Source organism: Fistularia commersonii, chromosome 28 (genome assembly GCF_037954325.1).
Source record: "Fistularia commersonii isolate RoL2024-O1a breed Wild chromosome 28, RoL_Fcom_v1.0, whole genome shotgun sequence".
NCBI classification, from domain to species: domain Eukaryota; kingdom Metazoa; phylum Chordata; class Actinopteri; order Syngnathiformes; family Fistulariidae; genus Fistularia; species Fistularia commersonii.
In genome coordinates, this window is record NC_141311.1 from 4,239,592 (window position 1) to 4,262,836 (window position 23,245).

The 23,245-nt window shown below is 45.7% G+C and overlaps 3 protein-coding genes across 5 annotated transcripts; 2 read left to right on the forward strand and 1 right to left on the reverse strand.

Annotated features, from left to right (window-relative positions):
• The first annotated feature begins 869 nt into the window (after positions 1 to 869).
• Positions 870 to 10,569, forward strand: samd1a (sterile alpha motif domain containing 1a). 2 transcript variants are annotated; one of them, XM_086176222.1, is made up of 7 exons: positions 870 to 1,365; positions 4,060 to 4,402; positions 4,688 to 4,830; positions 4,923 to 4,983; positions 7,134 to 7,215; positions 7,421 to 7,532; positions 9,282 to 10,569. In XM_086176222.1, exons 1-7 carry the CDS (start codon positions 1,003 to 1,005, stop codon positions 9,426 to 9,428), a joined length of 1,251 nt encoding a protein of 416 aa, XP_086032348.1. In that variant the 5' UTR covers positions 870 to 1,002; the 3' UTR covers positions 9,429 to 10,569. The 2 variants fall into 2 exon arrangements, with proteins under 2 accessions (XP_086032348.1, XP_086032347.1); XM_086176221.1 differs by having other exon boundaries at positions 892 to 1,365; positions 4,691 to 4,830.
• A 65-nt stretch (positions 10,570 to 10,634) lies between these two features.
• On the reverse strand, positions 10,635 to 16,392 carry tecra (trans-2,3-enoyl-CoA reductase a). Of its 2 annotated transcripts, none has more exons than XM_086175894.1 (11): positions 16,017 to 16,392; positions 15,425 to 15,476; positions 14,931 to 14,975; positions 14,745 to 14,848; positions 12,814 to 12,929; positions 12,606 to 12,711; positions 12,409 to 12,481; positions 12,277 to 12,320; positions 12,130 to 12,187; positions 11,967 to 12,046; positions 10,635 to 11,675 (listed from the first exon to the last, which is right to left on the reverse strand). In XM_086175894.1, the coding sequence occupies exons 1-11, from the start codon at positions 16,182 to 16,184 to the stop codon at positions 11,502 to 11,504; spliced, it is 1,020 nt and encodes a 339-aa protein (XP_086032020.1). In that variant the 5' UTR covers positions 16,185 to 16,392; the 3' UTR covers positions 10,635 to 11,501. The 2 variants fall into 2 exon arrangements, with proteins under 2 accessions (XP_086032020.1, XP_086032019.1); XM_086175893.1 differs by having other exon boundaries at positions 11,967 to 12,055.
• A 1,308-nt stretch (positions 16,393 to 17,700) lies between these two features.
• Positions 17,701 to 23,115, forward strand: dnajb1a (DnaJ heat shock protein family (Hsp40) member B1a). Its single transcript, XM_086176207.1, has 3 exons — positions 17,701 to 18,250; positions 19,674 to 20,260; positions 21,025 to 23,115. The coding sequence occupies exons 1-3, from the start codon at positions 18,040 to 18,042 to the stop codon at positions 21,253 to 21,255; spliced, it is 1,029 nt and encodes a 342-aa protein (XP_086032333.1). The 5' UTR covers positions 17,701 to 18,039; the 3' UTR covers positions 21,256 to 23,115.
• Positions 23,116 to 23,245: the final 130 nt, after the last annotated feature.

Genomic DNA, 23,245 nt, shown 5'->3' on the forward strand with positions numbered 1-23,245 from the left:
AAATGTATCATTCCAATAAAGTTTTACTTGTTAAGACTAACATGTCTGGGTTCATGTAAGATCTCACTTCACCTTGCACCGCCTGACAGTGAAATTCCATAAACCACGTGAAGAGAAATGTAACAGCCGCAGGTATACTATCTCCGGTCGTTTCTGTCGGCGTTCTTTAAGTCCAAGAGACACGACCCCGTATCACCGTAGCGGGGTTCACCCTGTCACTGCGCAGCATCCGTCACCGGCCTTTTATACTCTTGACTCCCATCCTCACTGGGTTCCTGGGAGGGATTTGCATCAGTTGCGAGGTGAGGGGCCTGCAGACGCTGGCATCTGGAATCACACAATTAGCTAAGGTAACTTGACAACGCACGTTACGGACGACCCCATTCGATAAAGTGCTTTTAACACCAAAGAATTACATCTGTGTTTACACGCAGCACAAATAGTATTCTTTGACCAATCCAAAAACATTTTTTAAACCATTTGTATACAAATGGACATGCAATTATCAACAATGACCTCACCCCTACTGCATTTTGTCCACTATTCCATGCATTTTATGTGGAGGCCTCACTGAATGCTCACAGCCCCTTGGGTTCAATTCATGAAGGGACAAATATGGAAGTGGAGGCTTCACCGGCGGGTCCTCTAGAAACGGGTGCCCCGCGGAGGGAATGAATGAACGAATGAATAAAAACCCTGGGGCCAGTGGATCCCCGGTGGTTCTCCCTTTTGTACTCCCCTCTGCCGTCCCTCTCAGCAAGGGCGCACATGGTTTCAATTCCACCTTAAAAGCCACCTCGCATTAAACTTTTGGCCGTAACTCCGTCGGTCCACCTTAAGCGCACACGCAAACGCAGGCAGGCGTACAGCGAGGTTTCCGCTTCTCAGTTGGGCTCGGACCGCGGCTCGCGAAAACACGGTGTGGAGCGTCTATGGTTGACGCACAAAGGTAGAAAAAAAGAGAAAAAAAGGAAAGCAGACGGGCTACCGACAAAAAGAAAGATGTCTGAGCCCAAGTACCGCGAGTGGATTCTGGACACTATCGACTCGCTGCGGTCGCGGAAAGCCCGGCCGGACTTGGAGAGGATTTGCCGAATGGTCCGGAGACGACACGGGTCCGAGCCGGACCAAACGTGCGCGGAACTGGAGAAACTGATCCAGGAGCAAACCGTGCTGAAAGTTAACTACAAGGGCTCCATTTCTTACCGGAACGCCGCCAAGGTACAGCGGAGAAGCAGAAAGAAAGACGATGTAACGTTAGCGGCGGCCGCGAGAAGGAGCGCGGTGGAAGAAGCTAGTCATTCCGACTTGAGCAACGGGGACAGCGCTCTCGGTCCGGTCGACCAGGACGAGGAGGATTTGGAGGTACGTGACGGTTGATACGCGGGCGCACGTTTGACCGTTTCATTGTCTGGCGAACGAACAGGTGGACACGGTTTGATATAAACGTCCTTTTTCTCCCCCTACACCCCACCCTCCATTTGCCGGGGAGTGGTGAGGGGAGTGATTCGCAAGTGCACCCGAAACCGCCGCAGACGGGGAGCGGCGGTTGAGGCTCGCGCGAGCGCTACCGAGGTGGGCACGAGCGAGCGAGCGCGAGCGGAGGGAGGAGGGGAAAGAAAAAAAAAAAGGTGCGCGTGAAGTCCAAAGTGTGGCTTATTTAGCGCCGTACGGTTCGTGAAAAAATACGCCAAACTGGTGTCAACATGTAAAGTTGCGGCTTCCCGTCGAGCCGCGCCACCATTATCGGTAGCGGAAAAACGCTTTACAGGACCCCCAAGTCGGCGTTGTTCGGCTGAGGGGAGGAGGAGGAGGAGGAGGAGAAGGAGGAGGGGGTGTTAAGGCGGCGGCGGGAGGCGCCGGTGTGGACCGGAAGTGTTTCCAGTCGCTCTTTAAAGTAAGACCGCCTTAGCTCTCCTTGGAGGGGTGGGTGTTTTATTTTGAAAAGGTGAAACCGGAAATGCGCGTCCGCGTTGACGCTAGCTTGGTGATGTGGGAGTGGGTGAAGGTGGAGGGGGGGGAAAAAGTGAAACACCGCGGATGTGAAAGGCTGGGGGTGGAAGGGTGGAAGGGGGGGCGCCGGGATACAGTCGGGCTGTCGATCGTGTGTTTGTGCGGAAAAAAAGACGCCCCGGCTTTGATCGTCACAGTAAAGACGTGCCCGATCGCACATTTGTGTCCGTCCCCGACAAGATCCAACCCCCCCCCCCCCCCCCCCCTTCCCATCGTGGACTTAGAAATGCGCCCATCGCCGTGTTCCGTCCCGTTCTACCGCAGCCCGAATGCACGAGTTTCGCCGCCGAAGCACTTTATAAACTGGCAAATATCCCTTCCGGCTCTTTGATTAACGTCGCTTTCTCGAACGATGAGCGACCGCCGACGCAGAGCGTAAAGTCAAAACCCTAGATCCATTGTCGGACACGCCGCCAAGCCCCGGTCACGTCTAACGCTTGGCGCTGGCTGTTGTTGTGGCCTCTTCGCGTCCCGTGCGGCATGACATCACTTCTGAGATCGTAAACTCTGTATCGGGGCATTTTTGACGATGAACAACGGGGGATCGCAACAAAAAAACAAAACAACCAAATGTCGAGGCGCCGTGAGCCCCGGCGGCGGCGTGAACTAACGGAAACGACCGCAAACTGTTCGGCCGGCGCTAGCCGCCGTGCGCCCGTCCGATCTGGGTTAAGCCGAGATCAAATTCTCTGAAAGGCGAGTGTCGCTGGAAAACAACAACAACAACAACCAAAAAAACCCCAAATACACCGGATTAGTTGCGAGCGGAGGGCTCTGCGTCGATCCGCGGGGTTGAACGCACAGCGCGACGTGCCCGATATCGGACTCATAGACGTTACTCCGTGTGTGCGTGTTCCGCCGCTTTGACGGTAATTCGGCGGCCCGGTGCAAAGTCGGACCCGGCCGGCGGACTGGGAGTGGGGGTGGGGAAGGGGGAGGGGGAGGGGCGGCCGCCGGGAGCGACGCGTCGAACTGCGTGTCGCCTCAAAGTCGGCCGTGCTCTTTTTTCGGCCGCCGCTCCTCCGCGGACCGCCGACACAATGGCGAGGTCTCCGCCGCGGCGCCCGCCGGCATGCGCACTTTATGCGGGTGGGGGGTGGAGGGGGGAGGAGAGGAGAAAGCCGGAGCCGCCGCCGCCTCCGCCTCCGCCGTCCGTCCCTCCTCCCGTCGGCCCTCCTAGAATTATCAATCAAGGAGGCCCCCGCGTACGCGTGTGCGCGTGCGCGGAGGGCGCGCCAGAGCGCCTGCCGTGCACTGTTTTCCGCGGGCGCGGATGGGAGTCGTGCGTGGCCGAGACCCCCGGGGTGCCGCGGTTACGACAGTCTCCCGGTGAAAGTTAAGTGCCGGGGGGAAGGGAGGGGACGCCGTCCGAGCCGCGCTCCTACGTCAGCGGGGCGGGTCCTCCGGGGTCCACCGGGGCACGGTGGGGCCCTCAGGGGCCCTCAGGGGCCTTCAGGGGCTCCCAGGTTGCGCTTCGGTGTGCGCCGCCCGCTCTCTGGTACGCAGTCGTACCTAGTGTTTGCCCTCTTTTCCTTTTTTCTTCCTCTCTCTCCCTCCCTCCCTCCCTCCCTCCCTCTCTCACTCTCTCCCTTTTTTCCTCGGCGCCGTCGGCGAAATCCCCCTAAAAAAAGGGGGACCGAGGTGGTGTGTTGAAACTAGTTCCGCTCTCGCACTTCCCGCGTTGAACCGCGTCCATGATCGCCCCCCCCCGGAGCGAACGCTGCACCGCGGAAAAGGACTGGACGGATATTCGGAGACAATAATTTACCACCGCCGCGGTCAAATTGCGACATCTGCCTGTGCGTGTTTTCACGTGACATCCCAGCCCAGTCATGTCAACAAGCCCTCGTGTTGAAATAAAGAACTTACTTCCTGTGACTCCAGGGTACGTCGTCTGCATTGATCCGAGCCGTGATTTGAACACAACTGATGTTTGTATGATTCTGCATTCATCTCATAACTTGTCTCGGGTTACTATATCAGAAAACCTTTCAAATACAATAGAAAAGTACTGCAATCTCGTGTCCCTTTGCTCTGATCTTCAAGGCCGACACCTCGATGGCCATGGACACGGACAGTAATGCAGACGAGGAGGGGGCCGAGGAGAGCCGGGACGGGCACGGCGGGCCCTCTCCTGGCCGCACGTACGAAGATCCCAGTGTGCACTGTGCCCCCGAGCGCGCCGTGTCTGCCCCCTGCTCTCCCTCTGGCACTCGTCCCGGCCCCAGCCCTGGCTTGGGTCTGGACTGTGTCTCTTTCCAAAGGGCTGGTGCAAGGCCCAGCTCCTTGCCCCCTTCCAGCCCCAGGGCCCTCGCACACAATGACTGGGCTTATGGTTCTGCTGTATGCCCAGTGGAGCGCCAGCACCCAGGAATGCAGGGAGACAAAGGTACTTACACTGCTAGACACACTCCAATATGCACACTACATTATTGACAGTAGACATGCCTTGAACAGTGCAAGCAAGACGTGAAGCTGTAGGGGAAAAAAAAACATCAATTTCAGTGGTCCGGTGATGGTGCTTTGAAAAGTCGAAGCATCCTCTCGCCGGCCACTTGTGAATTTTCAAGGATTTTGATCAAACGCATTGCCAAAAATCACATGCTAAATGGTTAAATTCAGTTTGAGAACGAAAACAGGTGTGGACATCATGCAAATGTTCCCTATGTGTTAGCAGTAGCCACAAAGACAGCAGTCCACTCTACAACTATCAACCCAAGTGCTTTAAAGAACAATGTGAAGAAAGAGGACGAAGGCAAGGTGGAGGATAGCGGCCCTTTGTCCGACCAGCTGGTACCAGACTATGCAGCTCGACTGGTAATGGCGTCGTTCATTTTGCAAGGAGCAACACCCATAAATCTCCTGTAGCCGAGATCTCACACGCGTGCCCGATGTTGCTTGGCCAACAGGAGAAGACCCGGGATGCGCCTGATGGACGACTACAGACGCTGTCTCCGCCGCAGGACAACTGTGAGTTCAATAGTTTTAACATAACGTAGGTCAATTAACAGTTGCAAATCCTGCCAAACCTGCACCTACCTTGGAAGGGACAGAAGGATTGCTGCTTGAATTTATCTTTTTGCAATTCCTGCGTTGAAAGCATCGTGATGGTGGAGGATAGAAATATCACAGAGAACACTTTTTTTTGCAGCTTGGCATATGTGATGTTTGCCTTTTTCGGACAAGGGTTTGGATTTCTTATCTCTAGAGGAGGAAATATCTCTTTTTTTGAAAAACTTCACGCGTTCCATTCTCGTAATCAATAAATAAGAATCACACAAAGTCAAAGACTTACACGCAGATGGTTTTTTGGGAGCGCTAAGGGTTACACGTCAATGGGTATTACCTCAATGTTTGAGTGATAAACAGTGGAAAGAGTTTACATTTGTCTTCAAACAGCATGCCAATGTAATATTTAGTATTAAATACTATCCAAACAGAATTCTGAAAGCATACTTGCGCTACTCAACGACGAGCATTGCCATGACCTAAATGAATTATGAAATGACATAGTATGTGCCGCTTTGTTAGACCGAGGATATGGAACTCTGTCTGTTCCATATTTGTCACATATTTCCAGGATGCAAAATTTCCTCTTGATTTGATTTGAATATGCTTTTTGTTTAGACCGACAGCAGACCACTGCTTTCCATTTTTTGCAAACCACATTGAACAAAATGCACAAAAGTTGGGGAATTAATTGATGATGTTTCCAAAACTGTCACTTTCCCTGTAATGTGAATGCCTCCTACTAACGCCATGGTCAATTTAATCTTTTGAGCTTGTTAGTGATTTTTTTGCGATGCTGCATTTACAAGAGCAACGGTTCCAAACATGGGATCATGCGGATTCAATATAGTTTAACCCAGCATTGTTAAACTACTGCCTAAAAAAAACACTTAACATATTCCAGAAGGTTTGTAAAAGCTGCTTTTAGCTAAAGAATGTATACTTTTATTGAAGCTGAACACATATTGTTCATATTTCACGCCTTGGTCGTCCGCCCACATTCTTGGCAATATTTGTTTTTTCAGGTTTTTGTATTAAATTGGGAAAAAGTCACTGGGTGCGAGGTTTCCCTTCTGCGCATTGAACACCTTGGGTTGCACAAAGTAGCTCGAGCTCACGTGCAACCTAGCGGAGAGCGCACAAGGGGCCGGTCAGGGTGGGTCAGCGATGGCCAGATTGACAGCCGGCCCGCCCAGTCAATAGTGTAATCAGCTCCACAGAGCATGAGCACACAGGGGATGCTAAACTGGCTGTGCACAGACGACACAGGAATAAGAAAGCTGTTTGAGGCGCCGGTTTCCATTGCTCATCAAAGTTACCGACAGCAAAATATTTGTTAAACACCTGACTAAACCGCCGCAACGCCTTGTAACGCCCGCCAAAACATACTCGGAACCACAGGCGGCCTATCTCTCTGAGATTTTTCCCCTCAGCCATGCTCACTGTTTTTTCACAAGAGTGAATCATATGAACAACAGTTGGACTAAGAGAACCAATTTAAATATATTACCCTTTAATTTGTTCACACATGAGAATTCATTTGTGGTTCAGCTGAGTGTTTTGATTTTACTGATTGGTGTTCATTTCGGACTCAGACTTCAAAAATAGAAGGTAAAAATTTTAAAGCGGCCAATCCATTTAAAATTTCTGACTTTGCCATGTCAACAATACAAGAATTTGCTTTGGGAAGCTTTTCATTTTTTTATTGCTGTTTTGAAATGCAGTGTGCTGATTTTTGCAGATATCTGAGATGTAATCTGGAGACCTTTAAAGAAATGATTAAAAGTAAAAGTGGACTTTGCCTGTGGTTGGTTTGAATGTAGTTGCTGCAGGAAGAAAAATAAACACCGACCCCACCTATTTCTTATGCATTGCATCCATAACACCAGTGCCGGTTGGGAAGAAGTATGATCCATTTTAGAGGTACAAAAAACATACGGCGCGACAAGGCTGGACGTCCAAACAGATACACCAGTCATTTACTAAAGTATTGAAAAGATGAAAAGTGGTATAGACTGAACAGACAATCCAGCTGAGGAACTTATATGTCATGATAGGTTTTTGAAATGATTAAAAACTGCATCACAATAAAACTTTGACTTTTCTCTCAGGTGTATTGAAGAAGACCACTGATACATCTTCCCTTGCCCCTCCAGAAGATCCAGTTCTGAATGGTGGTAAAAGTGATGATGTGTAAGTATCCTGTGTTTAAAATTGCATTCCCCTATTCCCCTGTAAATTTGTCTTTTGTAAATCTCCCCCATCGTTCCCCACCCCCACCCCACAATGATATAGTACACCTCTCTCCACCTTCGCCGATAATGAATATACATTCATCTTTTGAGAGTTAATTCTTTGGCCTTTGCTCCTCGTTCTTTTTCACCCCATCTTCCACAAGCTCTGTGAAGAAGGAGATGAGTCAGAACCTGCTGCAGTGGAGCGTGGCAGATGTCGCCAGTTACTTCTCAGCTGCAGGCTTTCCAGAGCAGGCCGTTGCATTTCGGACACAGGTTAGTGAACACCTAAAAGCTGCTTAAGAGGACAGGACTTAATGTGGAAAGCGTGTATTCATCTATGCAGTGTATTTTCCAAAGCTGTGGATATATTATATGGTGCGGGGTTTAAACCGATCCACTCGATGCGGAGGGTAGCCGTCGAGAAAGTTTATAACAGCAAGGGGAACTGGAAGTCCTACGTGGCGAAAAAAAATCCCAGACTTCATTCACTCGGCTGATAAAAGTACCTCAGATCGTTCTCTATTTCATATACAAATCAATAGTAAGCCGCAGCTCGTCGTATTGTAAGAAGTCCCACCACAGTCTCCTAGCATGTTGAACGCTGTACGATTGTCAGCTGTGTCTTGAGAACAGGCTCGAGCACACACACAAAGGCAAACAGGCTCATAAGCAAAACGTACAAACACACAAGAGTAGCACTTACGCTGTTTTCCAAGTCAAAATGATCAGGGCCCAGACGGCACCCGGACGCTGCCGCTGCAGATTACCTCGCTGTGTACCCGGCATTTACCCAGCGGACGCAGGCTCCGACGTGATGAGCAAACCTCCGTGTCTGTGCCGACCACTCTCAGCTAGTTGTGTTCTTCCTGGTCGCACGAGCAGAGTGATGTGAAGGTCAAAGCAGATTAGGAGACCACAAGTTCTGCTGTGACCCTTTGCTTCTTATGAATCCTAATGAAAATATGCTATTTTGCTGCCATGAATACATTCAAGTGCACCGTTTCCTGGTTCGCTGCACTTCAATTCTGTAGGTATCCCATATCAAATGGATGTTTTAAGTATGTTGTATTTTTGCTGCTTTTAGTGGCAACAGTAACCTTTTATTGATTCAGACTAAATTAGTAGCACTGCCTCACAATGTAAACAAATTGGAGTGCTATAACATTTCAGTGGATGAATTTTTGTAAAACAAGGATCCTAAGGCTCCTGGAATCACCACCGTCTCTCAAAGCAATATTCATTTTAAATCGTATGCCAATCGGCAATATCAACGCTCATGTTTTTTAAAATACAGACGCATATTTATTTGTTTTCATTTTATGTCGACGTACACCCTCATTTAAAGATGCCTCTTGTCCATCACTGTTCTGCTACATACATAAAGGCTGAGTTAAAGAATTTCTCAGAATAGGAATCAAATTAATGCATGCCACTGCAAGAAGGACAATGCTTTTTTTATCGCAGGTTATCGAACCTTTACCCCCCCAGTGGGTCCAACGCTCTCCCACCATAGTCTTATGAAGTCCTTAAGCAAAGTCTTTGATTTCCTGATTCAGGTCTTTCAAATAGGTGGTCTTAACTCATATACAGGACTTTCTTTTTACTCAGATATTTGTTCATAATAGTGTGTGCAGATTTTATTTACGTCCTCAGCCGTCTCGCAGAACGCTGCAAAGGTTGTCAGTGGAAGAACAATGAGGTGCTTCTGCCTATTCAAAAGTCTGGCATCGCACAGAGCCACTTGCCGTGGCTTTACGACAAAGTAACTCCAGAAGACGTAGCAGGAATTGCGGTGATTGATGAGCCAAGTTGAGGTGTGGTGATGGGCTGAATAGAGGCAATGACAACTGAAGTAGTAATTTTCAGCAATTTCTAGTAGTTGAGTTACCTCGAAGCATTGTTATATACATTCCTAGATTTTTTTTACACCATATGCGCTGGTGAACAATTCCTTATATTAGGCATTAAGAACACTCGTCCAAAAATCCATGGTTGGCAATAACTGTTCCTGTACCCTGACAGGAGATCGATGGAAAATCCCTCCTCCTAATGCAGCGCAGTGACGTGCTGACCGGTTTATCCATTCGACTGGGCCCTGCCCTAAAGATCTACGAGCGGCATGTAAAGGTGCTGCAGAGGACCCACTTCCTGGAATACGAAGACCTTTGAGGTGGGGGGGAAAGACTGGCAGCCGCTTTACAGACAGACAATGCTGCGTTGACTCAGATGTGCATGCAGTGCCCTTTCCCATCTGGATCCTGCCACCCACCTTCATATATATTATATGTAGAAGATGCGTGGAGGGGGAAAGGCTACGGTGGAATTAACGTCCACCGTGAAGAGGACCAGTAACTAAAAGACGTTCATCCTACCTCTCACTATTATTTTCATTTCACCCACGTACAATTGCACTGTCGGAAGATGTGGACGCTACAAGGAAAGTATATTTTAACGCGAATCGCGCCATGACCTTTTTGCGAAAGGAAAAGATCGATAATGCAGCCAGTGAGGGGACTGAGTTTTTGCACCAGTTGGACTGCCTATGGGGCATTTCACCCAGAGACATGCCAATGTCCTGCTGTGGCCGGAGCCGTCACAGTTTCCGGGTCCATAAGAAAGGTTTGTCGTGTTTCTGACTTCATCTTCCCTAAATCTGCGACGGTACCTTCTGTTTGCCCAAATATTGCTTGCGAGTCCAACGGAGAAACAAGCACATCTGTTGTGTGTTTTCAATGTCTCATCTAATGAGTTCAATTATATGTCGAAAAAGTGCTGTGGAGGTCGGACTGTCAACATATCCGCATAAAAAGTCAACCGAGTCTGACTACAGACGTCTCTTGCCACCAATAGCTGCTGATATAACCAAAGTAATATAACACCTCTTGCTGGCAAGGCAATCTGTCATGTTTTCTCTTGTTATAACATATTTATAAATACTTGGGGGCCAGCTTAACTGTTGCATTTTTGGGGAATCCATTGCTGAAAAAGGTTTACCAGGTAAAATGCAGTCCAATGATATTTGCTTTGACACTTAAGTAATGAAATATGTTTGGGAAATTTCAAAGTAATACAGTTTTGAATTTATACGGCTGCTCAATGCCTGTTTATAGAGCAGATGTCTTCAAATGCAATATTTTATGTAATCATCCATGTACTGATTGTTCAGTGTCCCTTTGTGTTGTGATATAAGCAAGTCACTTGTAACATTCCATATATTGTAGATTACGTCTCCAATGTATTTCTTGCTCTTTTTATCTGTAACCGTGAGACTTCCTCCAGAGTGACGAATAAAGTTCTTGCCTCTCTCTTCGGTCACTTGTATTGTGCTAGTTTGTTCGAACAACAACAAAAATGCTCTGGATAGATTTGATGGTGTCAGAGAAGTTTTATTGAAACTACATGTTTAGTTGATAGTTGCAGCCGTGTTACACTGGACTGCGATATATCGAGAGTTGCTTTTCAACACCGTCCGACACAATGCGCTCCAGTGCGACGCCACAAACCATTACTACCTCAGCGATAAATGTTTTTAAGTGTCCGTAAAAACTGAAACATCAGCTCTTAAGTAAAACTGTAAATGAGCTGGCTTGTATGTGCTTGTTGGCAGGGTGACCAGAAATGCAACCTATACATGTTTAGGGAAAAAAAAAAAGGAAAGAAAACCAACATCTCTCAGGCACTTTTGGAAATCAGAAACAAATTCTCGTGATCCGGGATTAATTACACGACCAGAGATAAAGGTCTCTTGCATTAGTCGAAGAACTAGACTACTACATGAGACCGGGACGCTGTCAGCTCCAGGCTGCACTGGTTTTCACCACTTGGTTTTCCCCTTTTCCTCATCATGAGGGATTTCTCATCGCTCAGGCTGCCAAAAGTCCAGATGATTAAATACTAATTCAAAACTACGCAGGACCGTCCATCACACGTCTGACAGCTAGTTGAAGTAGCAAGTAGCATTAGCTCGCTCTTCCGTATCAACATTAAGACTTTGCTGTATCGAACTTTGAAATCGTCATTCGTGAGAAACAGTCCTCTGTAAAGCAACGCTCGGAGCATCTACAAGTACAGCCACTTGATACGTGGCGATGTGTCGGGAGGATTTACTGTACACGCGCGATCCGTCCACGCTTTCAACGTCAACACAGATTCTGACAGTCTGCTGGCCTGCAAAGGACCTGATCTGTGAGAAAGTGGAACTGCTCTCCGAGGCAACTGTTCTCCTCAATCGGGCGCCGGGTTCTAAAGGATGAAGGGGAGTATGGAGGAGCGCAGGGTGGGATAATCCCGGAACTCCTTCAAGTAGCTGCGGTGTTTGCCTTTGGCCCAAATAGTCATCTGGATGAAGGCCACGAGAGTGAAGAGCGCCACGGGCACACACTGGGTCATCACTGTGTAGCCCATCCAGGAGCCCAGCTGTTTAAACACACACACACACACATACACACACACACATACACACGACATGAATAGATCAGTGGTGCGATTGTAAAAAGTGATTTAACCAGAAGATGGCAGCAGCAGTACGTTTGACCAACAGACCATTTGCTGGCTTGGATAAACTCGATGTCGACAAATTCATTGGATTATATCGACCAAAAAAAGTTTAAAGAATATAGTTATCATATTTTACACTTCTCAGTTTCCTGACTTTCTATCTTTTCTATCATTTTTACATTCTCTCAGGTAAACGGATGGGCGCGTTACCTCATATGTGTAGTTCGGACAAGAGACCAACCAAAATATCCATGTGAATGGGTTTTTCGTCGGATAAGGAATCCTCTTGACTTTTGAACCTTGGATGATAAGAGATCCTCAATTCCATTGACGACAAATACTGACGACAAATGTGTTGTCATGAAATACCCACCTGGTTGCTTGAGGTTACGGAGAGCGACGTGGATGGAAAAGTTCCCTACTTGACAGAACTACGGGAACGAAGACATCCGACGTTGAACATGTAAATAGCGACAATCACGATGTTTTAATTGAGATGCGTGACCTGAGCTTAACTTACCAGGAAAATGTAAAGCCCGGCTTTCACCTGCTGCTGTCCGTAAACTGTCGATGTGACGGAGAAAAATTGAAATACGACGGATACCCGCTTGGATAGAAGAATTTCGTGAGAACGGCCAGGGACAGCACTTACAGGGCGTGGTGTAGAGCGGGTGGTTGATGTAGTAAGCCATCCAAGCTGCAGAGCACCAGTAATAGCCACAGTTCTGGAATAGAAGCAGGGAGACTATATTAGGTCAAACTGTCAAGATAAAGTTCCACTGGCTTTGGCTCAGGTTTCTGAGAATAATGACACAAAATAATTATTCGAAAAGGTTCCAGCTCAGGTACCTTGAATATATTTCTGAGGGGCATGGTCCCGTGGGAGATTCGGTGGACGAATAATGTCTCCAAAATCCTCTTAATGTAGTGGAAGGAGTGACACATGCAGGCCAAACTGCGACAGGACAAACACACGCACAAGTCTGATTGTGGTGAAGACTTTGCAGGCGTAGTGTGTTAAAATTTGCAGAGATTTGTCGAGCGGCGGCGCGCTCACTGTACGACCCAGTGTTTGCTGCTTGTGAAGTCATATTTCGGGGCGTAGATGAAGGGAAGACGGAAGTAGAACATTAAATAGATGAGCAGCGGGCCGACACATTCTGACAGGAACACCTGGGGTTACAAGGGCGGGTAAGTCAGAATATAATTTTTTCCTCCATCGCTTTGTCAGCTTCCTTGACAACAGCTTTCAAAGTCTGAAAAGAACAAGCGTAATATGAATTGGAAAATTAAGTTATGACGACAAATGAAATGCCCCACTTTCTTGGTTATTCAGCTCATCCCAACACAGGTGGATGTCGGTTTGGACGTCACATCTCCCAGAATGCACTTCTACCTGCTGCCGAATACTGGTGTTAAATGACAGCCGTGCGAAATTTCAGTGTCTGTCAACATGTTGACGTCAGGCCGATACCGCAATTTAATGTCAACTGGATTTTCACTTCAAAATAAAATCAAACAATCTGCTCAACTTCGGGATCCATTTCTTTTCAGATGTTTACCTGTAACCTAACTCCATCTACGGCCTTTAAACCGCTGAGAGCTTTGTAAGGGCTCCCGACAGGGAAATGGCTTCGTTTTTTTAATAATTTATTCACCGAAGATGCCGTGCCCGCCGCTGGGAGCTAAAAACCTATCCGTTGCAACCTGGCAGCAAATGATTAAAGAAGACGGCTCGAGATATCCGATTTCCACAAGTGATACCACCAAGTGAAGCGGCATTACTCATAGTAAAATTGATTTCGGGATCACCACCTCCTGCGGACTTTAGCTTCGACCCGGCAGCTCGATAGATACCGGCGATATCTGTCGGGCCCGTAATGCTCTCGCTCACAGCGGCATCAATCTACACCGCGGCAGGGCTCGGGGGGCGGTGACAGCGTTTGTATGGACGCAGACAGCAGAGGCTGGGCGGGTAACGGGGAATAAAGAAGCAAAGTGATAGACAAGTGAGAGGTCAGGGGGATAAACACCCCTGGGAGAAATGAGGCCATGAGATTATATTTCCTAGGACAGAGGACAGGCGGGGCAAGAGGTGAGAAGAAAAGGAACTACATCAAAATGCCCTAATCCCCTGCGGTGCATTCATATCTATATTCCATAGTGAGTAAGTAGGTGATAAAATGTTCTATTTATATTAATACAACAATAAGTGAACATGGGAGTCTTGTTGATTTTGTGTGTTTAACCATTTACAAAGGAAAGTTAAAAAGGAGCGGCCGAGGTTGAGCTGAATTACAACCAGTCTGAACGTCTTTAAAATGCACCATTTGAGTTATTTATGTCATTATTTATTCATTGTATTAAATTATTTTGGCTACTGGGACCATGAGTGGGCCGGGCGCTGAAAATCCATGACTGGTTTACAAACAGTCAATTGGCTGAGAGTGAGTATTTTATCATAAACTAAGTGACACAAATGAGTCACTTTCTCTTTTCCCACCTTGACATTTGTACATTGGACTCGGGACCGGAATCTGGAGACTAACTATTTGAGAGACAGAGATTTGACCTTTTTGGGGGTCTATATTTTTAACACAAAAAATGAATAGAAATTGCGAGTGCCAAAGGAATAAATACATCTAGAAGGTGAATAAACCGCATTCATTTATTGCTGGTGAGTGACATTTTATCAGTTTCTGTATTGAGGTTAAAAACAGCCTGTTTTCTGATTGACAGGGAATTTGGCCTGAAGAGAGGCGCTGGTTGTGAGCTGGGGATTCTATCCGCGTCTTTCTTTCCGTCCGAATATGTCACCAAATCCCTCGCAGTGACAGTCATGTCACACATTCAAGATGGCAAACCACTGATACATGTGGAAGATCCCAGGTGTCACGATTGCGTGAGGCTTGTGTCGCCTCAGCCATTTCAAGGCTAAACTCGGTTAAAACTGCGTGCGTCCGCCTGCGAGTTCACAGGTCAACTCACGGTTCCCCATGTGAGCTGGGCTCCGAGGTCGGTGAAGTAAAAACTGGTGGTGGTTCCGACGGGAAGCGTTTGGAGAACCTCTTCGTCCCTGAGACACTTGGCCTCTGGAAAACACAGACGTTCGCCGACATCGTCGCGTGACTTCGTGGCAAAACGCGTTCATCATCTTTTACAAAACAAACGTACTTGCATCCAAACGCAGGGATTGTCTGGCCGGGTACCACTTTGGATCTGTCAAAACGAATAGCATATTTTCTCATGAAATTGTGAAATGATATCGTCACCCTCTTAAAATAATCGCCTAAGTCATTTTTTTACAAAAATGTTTTTTTTTTGCCTAAATCATCTCATGATGCTAACCACCTCTGGCAAAATTGCCTACATCCTCAGTTAAACAGATTGTGGCATTCTACCCTTTTAGTAGAAATTTCCGATGTGTGTCAAATGGTTCAGTTTTTTTGTGTTTCTTGAAAAATCTGAAAAAATGACTTATGCAATTATTTTAAGAGGGTGACGATATCCCCGTTTATATATTGATATACATACATTGAGTTATATGGGGTGGCATCAGGCAGCCAGGTATCAACTCAGGTGTAGAACATTTTGAAATCCAGGAAGCTGTGATATTTTTATGCCTTTGCAACCCTTGCAAAAAAAAATGAGCTATTTTTGAAACTCACATGATTTATGAAACAAAGCCTTTATATCCAAGACCGTGGCAGTCGGCTCCACCTGCAATCAGAACGTTAGAATATATCTTTAGTATGATAGCAACGAGGATGTGTGTTTGCATTTCAGGCATCCTTGTGTGTTAGCCACAGAAATGTTAAATTACTTTTATTAGGCTGCCTAAAATGTTGTCCTTTATGTTTAGGGCTGGACTGCCAATGATACGCACCCGCCTCCCGGCATGTGCTGTAACTGGAACACGGAATTCCTGTCAGACGAGGAGGGAATTCTCACCTCCTAACTGCAACCCTTGCTGAATAAAGGTAAGCGATAATGGTGGCACTTGACCGCGCCGCCTTTTATTACCCGCTCGATGTCAGTGATTATTTCAAGTGTAATTTCCTCTTACTTCGTTTCGAAGTAAACAAAGTCCCTGTTATTTTTGCATCGTGAAATGTGAAAAAGAAACGTGACGTGACGAGCGATCGGCCAGGGAGTGCTCGAAAGGCATTCGGCACAAATTGAAACAAAGAGGTTCAGTCACTTATATCAATAAAACAGGGAGGACTAGTCAGAGATCCTCCATCATTTTGACACGCTCACCTTATCCAACAATAGAAGTTTCTCCCGAGTCTTTGAATCCACAATCTCCACCTCAAAGTAAACGATCCTCTTGGGCTTTTTGGGAGGTTTAGGTCTCGGCCTCGGCGCTTGCTTCTTCTCAGGTTCTGCACCATTCACGTTCTTTGCCTCCAGGGCAAGTACATCCATGATAATGTTTGATCTCGAGCCCGAGTCCTCTGGGGAAATAACCGGAGTCCTCCGAAGTTCGGTGTCCTCTGCTGGAAATGATTTCTCTGTCCCAACTCAACCTCAAGAAAACTGCTGGTCCAACACAACTGAGTCTTCTCCGGTGTTTGGGCTGTCAGACACACCTCTCACTTTTAGAAGAAGCGCAGCGGGAACGTGCGAGATCATAAACACCTTTTACGAAGTAGTAGAAGGCGGCAAGAGAGCGGAAGAAAGAAAATGACTGACAGAAGAACAGATGTTCAGGAACATGAGCGGAGGCTGCTCCTCACCTGAATAGCTCCGTTCTCCTTTCACGCAACAAAACGCACTGAAGACGAAACTGGAGAGCCCTAAGACATAATCCATAGCGCGCCATTTGCAAGGCTAAATATAAGTTGCCTGATTTGCTCTGCAGCCAGCAACTTGGTAACCTTGTGAAACAGCACTCAGCTCTCCCCAGTGACGCATGCCAAAGTGCTCTCATTAGACCGGTAACATACGTCTACTGTATGATCTGCCTCTCACCCCATTAAAAGCCTGATCCGTGGGATGAAAGACCCCCCCCCCCCCCCACTCCCACGTGTCAACACATCCCCTTCCCCCAAACCACCTGTGTGACCGGTATTCTACTCCCATACTGACCTCCAGAACAAAGATGGACACGGTTATTTCAGAGCTTGCATCGCTCAAGGTTTGTGAATCGGCAGCCACATATTTGGCAACCCTTCAAGGAGGTTTGTGGCAAGACTCTGTGAGGTGGGAGAATAAATAAAATGCTGATCGAGAGAGGATCCGAGATACCTTTCGTCGCCATGGGTCAATTCATCACAGCACATACCTAAGCATATATCTATATTCCAAAGTCTATTAATAGCCAGAGGGAGCGTTTCAAGCCAGCAGAAAGCAACAGTAGGTCATTTGCATTCCAAAATGACAGGAGTTTTGTATAATCTTTTCTTAAAATCTCTTCATGTCTACACACATTATTTTATTTAGCCACAAACAAACTACACACTGATTAGAAACTATACTTTTGTTATCACGCAATGAGTTGAAGGGTATACTCTTCTGTTTCAGTAGGGGGAAACATTAGTTTAACGTTATGTAAATGTAAAGATGTATATATATATATATATATATATTTACTTGTGAACACACCCTTGTAAATCAATATTTATTCCTCCAACAAAAGTTTTTTTTAACATTGAAATATGACGTCATACTGTAAAATGTGAGATCTTCATGGTCTCTGTCTTGACCTTAGGAAGCATATTATGGTTAACTTGAGAAAAACAAACCAAATCAATATAGATACACTGCTTTCTGTTTGTTAACATGGCATGATTGATACGAATGAAAATATTTGTCTAATCATCGAGTTTCCGGTGTTAAATAGTACAGCACTATCAACTGCGCGTGGTGGTGACGTCACTAGGGGGGGCCGAGCGAACCCGGAAGTGGCGTTGGGGAACGATCTTGTCCCGGGCAGCGGCGATGACGTTACACATCGCATCAGCTGCACCAGTTTCTTCCAGAAGTTTCTTTCCGAATCCCGCGTCCCCGCCGTGACACTCCCGTCCGAGCACGCCGTTATTTCCGAAGGTGTTCGTTTTAATCTCGGTGACATTTTTGGATTCGTTTTAGCGCGTTGCAGAAAAAAAAAGGTGTTTACATTAGATAAGCAAAGCTAGCGACGCGTGACATTTAGCTAGCCGACGGGAACCCGTTAGCCGTTTTATCTGACAGAACGGGCTGGATGCGCCGTTGACTCCGGGCAGGACTGGGCGCTAGCAATGTTCTTATGAGGTGGAGGGAAAAGTGAGCGATAATTGTAATGGGTAAGGATTATTACAAACTGTTGGGGATAGCCAAAGGAGCGTCCGAAGACGAGATAAAAAAGGCGTACAGGAAACAAGCCCTCCGTTATCATCCCGACAAAAACAAGTCGGCCGGCGCGGAGGATAAATTCAAGGAGATCGCCGAGGCGTATGACGTCCTCAGTGATGCCAAGAAGAAAGACATCTACGATCGTTTCGGCGAAGACGGTAACTGAACTCCTTCATCCTCGCAAATGCCGCCCCGTCACCCCGGACGGGTATCTTTCAGCCCGTTTTCATTGTTGCATACATCATTCGTTCCCGTTAAAGCGCCGAGAAACAGTAATTTCAGAAGCAGCCGTCACGGTTTTTCCCTTTATTGCACTGAAGGCACAATAGTCTGCCATCTCTGGGGAACTTTCTAGAAACAACCAGCTCTCGCCGGTCCTGTCTGTCTGCAGCTAGAATCTAGCTGGTTGTAGTCTTTTTTTAAAAAAAACACGCAAAGGCATGTGTCTTCAGGCCCATTTTGCACATTCCTATGGATCGAGACATAGCTGGCAGTTAACAGTGTAGCCAAACCAAACAAATGTTTTTTTTGTTTTTTTTTTTTTTAAATTTGAAACCTGGTGGTTTTTGCATCAATATAGTTGGGTGAAAATCAGATACTGTCACGTTTGCCTCCAGCAGCTATAACATCACCTTGCAGAGTCAAAAATGTAGAAGTCCTGGTTGTGATTTAGATTACATTTTAATTCATTATGCAACACTAATGGCAACACCATGGAGCTTTGGAAGTACTTAATTACTTTGCATCAGAGTAAGAACTGTGTTGCTCTCTTCTGCTTAAAGTCAGAAAGATCAGGATGGGAGGGTTTCAATTTCCTTCGGGATAAATAAAGTTGTTCTTATTCTTATTCTTATTTGGACATTTCCAGACGAGGCAAAGTGAATATCTAGGTAGAAGGATGAGGTTGTAAGTGGCAGGCAGGAGGCCTGGAGGAGGACCAGAGAGAAGATCAATGGATGCAGTTCAAGAGGACATGAAGTTATTTGCTGGGAGAGAAGAGGACGCAGATGGTAGGGTTGTATGGAGGCAGATGATTGGCTGCGGTGATCCCTGGGGGGAGCAGCCAAAAGGAAAAGAAGAAAGTCTCTCCCTTGCTGGACACGGCCATCCAGCAGAATCACCTTGCTGCCTCTGCTGGTTATTTGTAGAACAACACTGTTGAATGTCATGGCCTTGGTGCCTGATAGCTTGAGCTAAAATGCTGGAAGCGTCGCAAATTTTCTCGCACGTCCAGTGACTGCCTTCCAACACCACCCCCACGCACAAGCTGTGTCATAGATTATTGGACTTGTTGTCAATTGCATTTTTATCATTATTTTGGTTGTGCTAGTTATGACGGTACCATTTGATCTTTCTGCATAAATTTGAAACAGTTCTTTGCCAATGGCATTTGTGATCCCGCCCTTATTGTTGGCTAAGATGCAAAATAATGCCAAAGACTAAGGCAAGTAAAGGGATTTGATTGACATCTGAAGCTTCTAGCTGAATGTTTGCACTGCTTTGCCCTCTGTGCATTATAGTGAAGCAAATCAAGGCACATTTTCATAGTTTGGGTGTTGTCTATGTTTGCTCTCTCTTCAGGGTTGAAGGGTTCATCTGTCGGTGGAGGTGGAGGACACAGCTGTCCCACTTATAACTACACCTTCCAGGGAGACCCTCATGCAATTTTCGCGGAGGTTTTCGGTGGCCGTAGCCCGTTTGATCACTTCTTCTCACAGAATGGGGATGATAACAATATGGACATCAATGATCCCTTCTCACTATTTGGCATGGGAGGAATGGGAGGCATGGGTGGGTTTCAAAGGTCTTTCAAATACCACCCGGGACGCTCTCACAGAGCACACGAAAAAAAGAAGGACCCCCCCGTTGTGCATGAGCTTAAGGTGAGCCTCGAGGAGGTTTTCGCCGGCTGCACCAAAAAGATGAAGATTTCCCGCAAAAGACTGAATCCCGATGGCTGCACCATCCGCAGCGAGGACAAAATTTTATCTGTTGATATCAAACGTGGATGGAAAGAGGGGACAAAAATCACCTTTCCCAGGGAGGGAGACGAAACGCCCACCAACATTCCTGCAGATGTGGTGTTTGTAGTGAAAGACAAACCTCACCCAGTCTTCAGGAGAGAAGGCTCGGATATCATTTACCCTGCAAATATATCACTCAGAGATGTAAGTGGGCGCCGGCATCAGAAATATAATTACCAATCTTTATTGAACAACTCCTTGTTGTTTGTTTGCTTATCCAATTTTTACTGTTTACAAAGACCTAAACTAACATCGGGCACTAGCCAAAATAGCTATCGTAGGACTGGGCGAATGAATGTTTACAATCACCTGCCAATAGAATATTAAATCAGTTCTGATGTGGTCTTAGGTATTGATGTCACACATTTCAAACGTGATTCATCATATTAGCCTTGTCTGGTCATGAAAATGCAAATGTAAAAAAAATGTTGAAACAGAAATCTCAACAATTTAAAATTTGTTTTTAGGGAATTCTGTGTTTTTGCTATTCCACAAAGATCTAGATTAATTCTAATGAAAAGTAAATATTCCTAGAGTTGGACCAAGTAATAAATACTTATACTTTGCACCCTAAATAGCCTGTGACAGACCTGCAGAGCTATTGAGAACATCTTGTTGCAAGTTCAGTTTGATGTAAAGTCTGTTTCCTCTCCCTTCCTTAATTCAAAATGATAATTAAAGTCACTGAGACAATCATTAGAATTTCAAGTATCTTACATTTTTGGTCTTACAACAATGCCAATATAACTTGGTTGTCATTTACTATCATTTTTTGTCACATGTGGAAATTTTGAAGCTAAAAACCATATTCACTTGATTTTACCTCTTGATATACAGCAACATGTATAAAGTTTAGATCCTGTCATTGAATTAATTTATCGTGGTACTCTCCATGTTTGTCTGTACAGGCATTGTGTGGCTACACGGTCAACGCCCCCACACTGGATGGCAGGACCATCACTGTGACCTCCAGAGACATTGTCAAGCCTGGAATGAAAAAGCGGATTGCCGGAGAAGGGCTCCCCCTGTCAAAGTGCCCTGAGAAGAGGGGTGACATGATCTTGGACTTCAGTGTTAAATTTCCTGACAAACTGGGCCAAAACACCCGCGATGCACTCAGGCAGATTCTTCCACCATGACTAGCAGCCACTCTGCCCCAACTTTGAGAGAATTCCAGTGGTCCTTGCTGGAACAGTGTCGTAGTCGAGCCTGGACAGCTTAGGCTTAGGGCAATCCACTTCCAGATGTTTTAAAATTGACATTGGCAACATTAATCCGTATTTTAAGCAGGATCACATTGGTGTAGTGGACGGTCTTTAGACTGGAACAATGACTGAACAGCTGATTATTTGCAGTGATGTGGGATTGATTAACAGCATTAACTAATTGACTGCCATAACATAGTTTTCAAGGACGGGTAAACAGCGTTAAGTCCCTTCAGCAGCTATCTCCCTTTCTCCCTTTATAGGTTCCAATAGATTGGTTGTCTTTCAAAAGAAAAAGTCAAACAAAGAGCTCGGATTTCTACCATTCCGAAAACTATCAGAGTAGTTGTTTTATTTCAGATATTTGTGCTTGAAGTTGGCATACGGCCAGCTAGTGAGCATTACATCCAGAGCAGTGACACGGCCATGAAGGTAGCTATGACTAGGTTGTCCCACACAAGTCATCTGCATCAATTTGATGGATGTAGGGATGTATGAATTCTGAAGTACAAATACATCTATGTTGAGCATGTCAAATAGGTCAACATCAGCCATTGATGGCTGCTCACATGCTTTCCGCACATAAAAAATGGTATAGGGTTATACTCATTTTGTTTGAGATAAATACACAGCCTAAAAACTCTGAGGTATGGACAGGTTATAATAATAGGACTCCAAATAGGGAGGATTTCAATAATGTAGCATCGTGGTCATTGATTTTAAATTTTGAAAAACCCAACTGTCACAGTTATGCTGGGAGAAGACAACTCATGAGGTTTTTGAGATGTTTGTGGCGGTTGTTTTTTTTCTTTGTGCCATATTGTTGTCTCCGTGTTACGATGCTGAGAGTATGTCTTACGAAAGCGGTATGAAGACAGCATGTCTGACGACCAAAATTGTGAGGAATGATCTTTTGATACGCCTTCATCTGTTCTTACCTCTTCTGTGTAGACTGCAGGTTCGATGGTGTAAGCCTGGCGCTTGAGCCTGGGTTCCAGTTAAACTGTCCTCAAGTTGTCAAGTTAGGTTTGACCTGTAGCTGTTTAAAGAGACTGCAAGTATGGTAACAAATCTACTCTACACGAGTGGATAAGGCCCATCTCAAATTGGAAGGATATGAAAATATATATAATCACAGTTCCACTGAAATCCATGGCATATGGAATTGTTTTGATGATAATGTCCCCTCGTCCCATCCCTGATCCCTCCAGCGCGTTTAGTGTAATCTGGGCTTGTAGCTTTTGCATCAAGTGAGATATAAGTGACTTAAAAATAATTTCATTGATGAAGGTACCTCTGAAACTGTGACATCCTCAGTGTGAGCACTTATCATTGTAGTCATGCAGGAAGTTAACTTTTTTTTTTTTTCTCGTTGAGATGTGACTGAAAAAGATGTCAAAAGACATTTACTCTTTCATTCTACTCCTGCTGGAGTTTTCTGTTTATATTGACATAATCATGTGGTTTAACATGAATGTAGAGATGTGTAATCTCTTTTTAATTTTGATTTCTTAAAGCAAATGTTTTCTTTTTGATGACATGTCCCTCTTTAAGGGAAAACGTATAAGCCTGTTTTTTGTTCTCTTATATTGAAATTGTTCTGTGTGGGATTTGGTATTTTGATTTTTAACAACCCTTTTTACTAAATGATATTTGAGTGAGAGTGTTTCTAATGTTGTGATGCTTTGCGTTGCCACAGATATGAAGCTGTATAAAGAATGTTTGAATCAGTCCCGAAAGCCTGTTTGTCACAACTAATGTGAACAATTTCAGTAATAAAGCACCTCTCCCTGATATCTAGCCTGTGATTCTTATGGATGTCCACAGTTCAGACTCTCATTGTTGTTTTTCTTAAGTGATTTAAACACTAGAGAAAATACTACTGCTTGCCTAGAAAAACACATTGAGACATTTTTTTTCCGCA